Source organism: Nanorana parkeri, unplaced genomic scaffold (assembly GCF_000935625.1).
Source record: "Nanorana parkeri isolate BGI_ZX_2015 unplaced genomic scaffold, ASM93562v1 scaffold731, whole genome shotgun sequence".
NCBI lineage: Eukaryota > Metazoa > Chordata > Amphibia > Anura > Dicroglossidae > Nanorana > Nanorana parkeri.
Window position 1 is genome coordinate 285351 of NW_017306999.1, and position 5539 is coordinate 290889.

At 43.2% G+C, this 5539-nt stretch overlaps 1 protein-coding gene across 1 annotated transcript in view; it reads left to right on the forward strand.

Moving 5' to 3' along the window:
* The window catches only part of LOC108793206 (peptidoglycan recognition protein 1-like), a 17871-nt gene extending 15640 nt beyond the window's left edge, over positions 1 to 2231 (forward strand). The window contains exon 5 of the mRNA XM_018564160.1: positions 2053 to 2231. Within this exon, the coding sequence (XP_018419662.1) occupies positions 2053 to 2231 (179 nt within the window). The remainder of the gene's footprint in view (positions 1 to 2052) is intronic.
* Positions 2232 to 5539: the final 3308 nt, after the last annotated feature.

The following is a 5539-nucleotide window of genomic DNA, read 5'->3' on the forward strand; positions in this document are numbered from 1 at the left end:
TCGTGATTGGACGGCGGCGGACCGTAGTGTGCGGCCGCCGGATACCTTACACCGGCAACTTCCCCACAGGGTCACCGCTGCCGCCCGTCACCACTCTGCCTCCCCGAGGCCAGGCCTCGGTGGCCTTGTGGGAAATCCGGGCCTGTCTGCTGCCCCATCTGCGGCCCGGGACTGACTCGGGAGGGTGTCAGGAGGTAAGATGGGAGGGTGATCAAAATCTTCCTCCTTGCTGATCTCCCTCCGTACTGTGAATGCGGAAGTAATGTGTATTACATCACTTCCGCATTCACCTGTCAGTCATCTGGCTGCTATAGCCAGAGAGAAGAAGCTGGTGAAGCAGATCTGTGCTTCATCAGTTTCCTTGGGGGTCCCCAGGTGACATTAGCGGTCTTAGAGACCCCTAATGTCTCAAAAAAAGGACCTGTCAGTGTACCTGTGCTATTATATAGGGGGATTATTATCCCACTATGTGATAGCAATAACATTAAGCGTAAAAAAATAAATACAAAATAATAAAAGTCACATATAAAAAAAACCCCCAAAATTCTTAAGTTCCCCACCCCCACATTTACGCACAACGTGGGAAAACGACAATTGCGCACTCATGTTACATATCGCCGCAAACGTCGCAGTGAGAGCAATCACTGATAACACTAAATTGATGAGCGGTAAAAGCTTTTAAAGCGTCGTCTATGGTCAATTTTGGGTATTGTAGTTTTTTGAGGTTTCGCGGGCGCGTGAAATTTTAAGGCTTTACATGTTTGGTGTCTTTTTACCCGACGTGACTCCGTCACATTATTGGGTAATAATAAATGTTTTATAATTTAATATAGGGGAAAGGTTTATTTTTTTTTTAAATTGGTAATTTTTCCTTATTATAGTAAAAAATAAAAACCGCAGTGGTGATTAAATACCACCATAAGAAAGCTCTATCTGTCCCCAAAAAATGGTATAAAATTCATTTCAGTACAGCGCTGCATGACGGAATAAATGTCAGTCAAAGTACCGCAGCGCTGAATACTGAAAAATGACCTGGACAGGAAGGGGGTGTAACACCGCGGTCATCAAGTGGTTAAAACACTTAAACAATGCCTGTGATAGCGCTGTCCTCTCAGACAGGAATATGACAGGAGTCACTATACAATAGCGCTCTTCACAGAGGCAAGGACACGTTAAGTTCGTATTTAGAGAGTAGAGATAAGCTTAGCAAATTTTAAGATCGTCCTTTAATAAAAGAAACGGTGCAGAAAATATACAGAAAAAGACATTAATAAAAAGAGACACAATATATATACAACAGCAAAATAAAAGGGAATAAAGGTGAATACTCAACAGTCCTGGAATTAGGAGTTCTGACAGAGATCAGAGTTGTATTAGCAAAAGAGAAGTCTGAAGGGCTCTTCTTGAAGCCAGCTTTCATCCGATAATGTCCAGAGATTAAAGGGGAACTCTTCTGCGATGTTAAGACTTCTTGATGTTATTGGAGTTCCTTTCTTGATGTTTTCCAAAACAAAAGCCTTTTCAGCATCTCTTTGTTACCCCTCTCTAGGGGGTGTCAAGGAGCCGGCCCCTACGGCAGGGCTGGGGATGGAAAGCAGGAGGAGGATGAACCTTTATTTTACACTATTGCCGCCCAATTCCAAATTATGAAATGGAGCTGATATTGTAACTCAGGACTTTCTGGTGAATGCGGGGTCACCTGGGTCACCTCCTCTACCAGACCTGCTTGTGTTTATATACTTGTCCACTGGTAATAGATGAATGCCTGGTGACATGCCTCTAATTAGGGACAGCTATAAAAGGCTTAGAGGGTTATTTAGGACTCTCACTAGGGCTGAGGCAATAAAGATCACAGGCCAGATAAGCAGATCTCTGTTCTGTGGAATGTGGAGGGACCTGGCAAATGACTAAATGGCGGCCTGTATTTGCTCTGAACTGGGGGACAAGAGAATGCTGTTTTAAATATTAAGACTCACACCCCATTATTGTCACACCACTAAGGTTGTTCATTTACAATTATCATTAATTACTTTCTTTGTCTACTCAATACAGATCGCGCTCCCAACGATGCAGCCCTGAATGCTACCACAGAACTTATCGCTTTTGGGGTGGACAACATCTTAATCAGCAGCAACTATATCCTGTGGGGACACCGAGATGTGTCGAACACAGCCTGTCCCGGAGATAGCCTCTACGACGTCATTAAAGGATGGCCGCGCTTTAGAGCTTGAGGTGGATCAACGCGTTTGTTGAACCCTTATCCAAAGATCTTCAAAATATTATCCAATGCCAAGCTTCGGAGAATGGAGAGTGAGCCAAGACTTCCTCGCTCCCTCTCACCTATCCCTACCTCCTGTGCAGAAGATGTTAGATGAAGTCAGTGAATGATCTCCTCAATCACTAAGGGGGGTGAAAACCTTCATAATTCTTCTCTGGGGGAGGAGAGGAAAATAAAGTTGAAATAAGGCCACTGTCATTGTTCTGTTTGTTTCCAAGCGCTGAAGTCTATATGCTTTTTACTGCACGCAAATAAAAAAAACATAAAAATATATCGCAAACCATCTTTGTTTTTTCATTATATTCATTTCCACATTATATTCAAAACTTAAAAATGCAATTTCCTTATAAAAAAATAATTCTTACGATATTATTTATTCTTTTTTAGAGCTTTATCAACAAAACTACCGTGTTATGTCTTTTTATCTGATATATAAACATTAATGTGATCGGGGAATGAAGGTTTACCCTACCAGGGGACAGAATTATACATATAGTGGAATCTGCCAATAATCTGATATTGATTATCGGTGGAACTGTTTATGGACAACGCTCATTAAAGGAACCCCAACATTCAACTTATCTTGTTTGGTCTCTTTTGGTCTGTCAAATAGATCAGTGACAGTGTTTTGTTATATCTCTTCAAAAATTGAAACGAAATACCTGTTAATCCTGACGAAAATCTTGTTGATAACTTCCTGTGCTCTCTGCCTGTGGTACATTCTTATTATATAGAGGACAGGAGAGGGGAAGACGTTTGTAGTCCTGTCCTAGGGTAGCATCTATGCTTCCTCAACTACAGAACCCCAAACTATGTTATAAAGCTAAAAAAAAGAAGGATATGTTCGTGTGGTCCGAATTAGAAACTTGGAACAAGACAGATAGGGGGGGAGGGGGACATACGATAAAGATCCAGCCCTGTTTATAAATAATACCATATATGCTGCTTTGGAAGACAAGCCAACTATTCTAATTCTAGCAGATGTAACACATCTAGGAAACATTGTGCAACCAGAGGTAATTTGGAGACAGGGCAACAGTTCAGGTCCTTTTTTAAACATGAGAATGTGCCATTGACAATCAGTAGTACAATATGCGGGGGGCTACTCAGTGCCTCTGCACCTCCCTAGCAGATCCATGCATGGTGGAGACACTTCGTAGCCACAAGAGCTGGTTGGCCAGGGGTGTCCCTAGCCTTTTCACCACCTGAGGTGGGTCGGGGGGGAATGGGGTGTTATCAAGCACCACAAGCATTATTTCCCCCAAATCCACCTCAGGCAGTGAAGCAGGGGTCTTCTCCCTTTCACATCTCCCCACCCAGCTCTGGCCGGTATCCAGCCCAGCTCGTGGCAACCAGTGACGACACTCTTAGGAGCCAGAGCATCTCAGGTTGCTAAGAGCTGAGCGGGGAGATGTGTATGGCGCTTACACATCTTCCCGCCGAGCTCTTAGCAACCTTGGGCACTCTGGCCGGAAAGGGGGCTGCAGGCACACTGGCTTTTAGGGCCCTAACTTTTTGGAATTCCAGGCATGGATGCCAACCCTACTGCACAGATGGCTCAGGGCCTCTACCCGTGTCACCTTCCTGTAGATGAATAGGATACAATCTCGGCATATGTGGCATGTGTACTCTTCACACTTGAATTGTTTCCTGAATGGCACAGCAGTTACAAGACTCCAGTTAATCGAGTTCACAGACTGATTTTACATTTTGCCTGGAGTTGCTATTTGGATCCACCATGTAACAGTTTCAACCTTATCTAAATGTATTTTTTGTGTAGTAATATTATTGGGTATCTAATGGTGACAATAATAACAAACCAGCCTGGAAACATATGACACTGCGGTGTGCTAAGCAATGCAGAACTGAAATCACATTCCAGATATCAATAGAGATGTGATAAAATAAGCCAAAAATAACACTTTGTAGCTAATGGGTGACCGTGATGTCTTCTATCATATTAGTCACTATGGAACCTCCGCGTGTCTCTAAGGTGATGTCATTTCTTAAGAAGAAGACTATTAGAAGAGACGTTAAGGGGGTTATTCACGAAGGATCCAGCAGTAGCTTCGGTTGATCCTTCGGCTCTCTTTGGCTGCCGGAGCCCTTCGGTTCAGTAGAACTGAAGGGCTGCTGTTAGGCTATTAGCAATATTCATAATAGCCCGTACAGCAGCTGAAGGCGGCCGATCGGCTCAGCCGAAGGCATATGCTTTGGCTCGGCTGTGACAGCCGAAGCGGGGCGAACAGCCTGCCCAAAGCCGCCCCTTCGCCCCGTAAATGACAGCTGGGCGGAGCCAGACATGATGTCACCGCTGGTTCCGCCCAGTTATAATGACAGATCAGCGTCCCCAAATGACCTGGGGAGGCTGATCTGTCATTAAACAATAACAACTGGGCGGAGCCGCTCCGCCCAGTTGTTATTCATTGGCCGGGACTTGCTAGAAGACTCTGGCAGGTGCCGCTCATTAGGAAACAGTTTGGCGGAGCTAGCTCCACCCAATTGTTTCTTTTTTTCATTTTTTTTCTTTTAACTCCTTCATGACTGAGCTAGTTTTCAGGTTCTGTTCATAAATGACTGACACACTTTTTACATTTTTGCTGTGTGATTCTTCCACAGCAGTAATATACTTTCTTACTAAATGTACCCACACATATTATATATTGTTTTTTAGAGGATCAAACGTGTACCTAACGCCTCACTTAGTTCAAATAAAATGAAAAACGTAAAGAAAACATTTTTTTTCACAAGTTTTGATTATTAATTTTTTTTAGAAATGTTTTTATAATAATTATAGTATAAAAAGATATATTTAGATATCATTTTTATTTTCCTAATTTTTTTTTTTACTTTGTAAAAAAAAACAAAAAACTTTTTTGTCAGTTTATATCAAGCAGTCACTATGACTGCTTGATAAATTAACTATTTTTACATTTTTGGTTATTATTAGGCTGCTCCAAACTTAGGAACAGCTAATAATAACCTTAGAGACTGATCGTCAGAATCAGATCTCACCAACCACGGGTTCTCAACCTCTCTACGACCGGGACCCCTTGGTAACATTTGCCAAGTTGTGGTGACCCCCAACAGTAAAATTTAGGGATGACGGGGCTGCTGGAGCGACATCTGGCGGCGTGGCGGGAGAAATGACACTGCTGTGCTAGGAGAGGGCTGAGGAGGACTCTCACCTAGCACAGCAGAAATCACACAGCGAGACTGACAGCTGGCTCTGCCTATCTAAAGGCAGAGCCAGCTGTACCC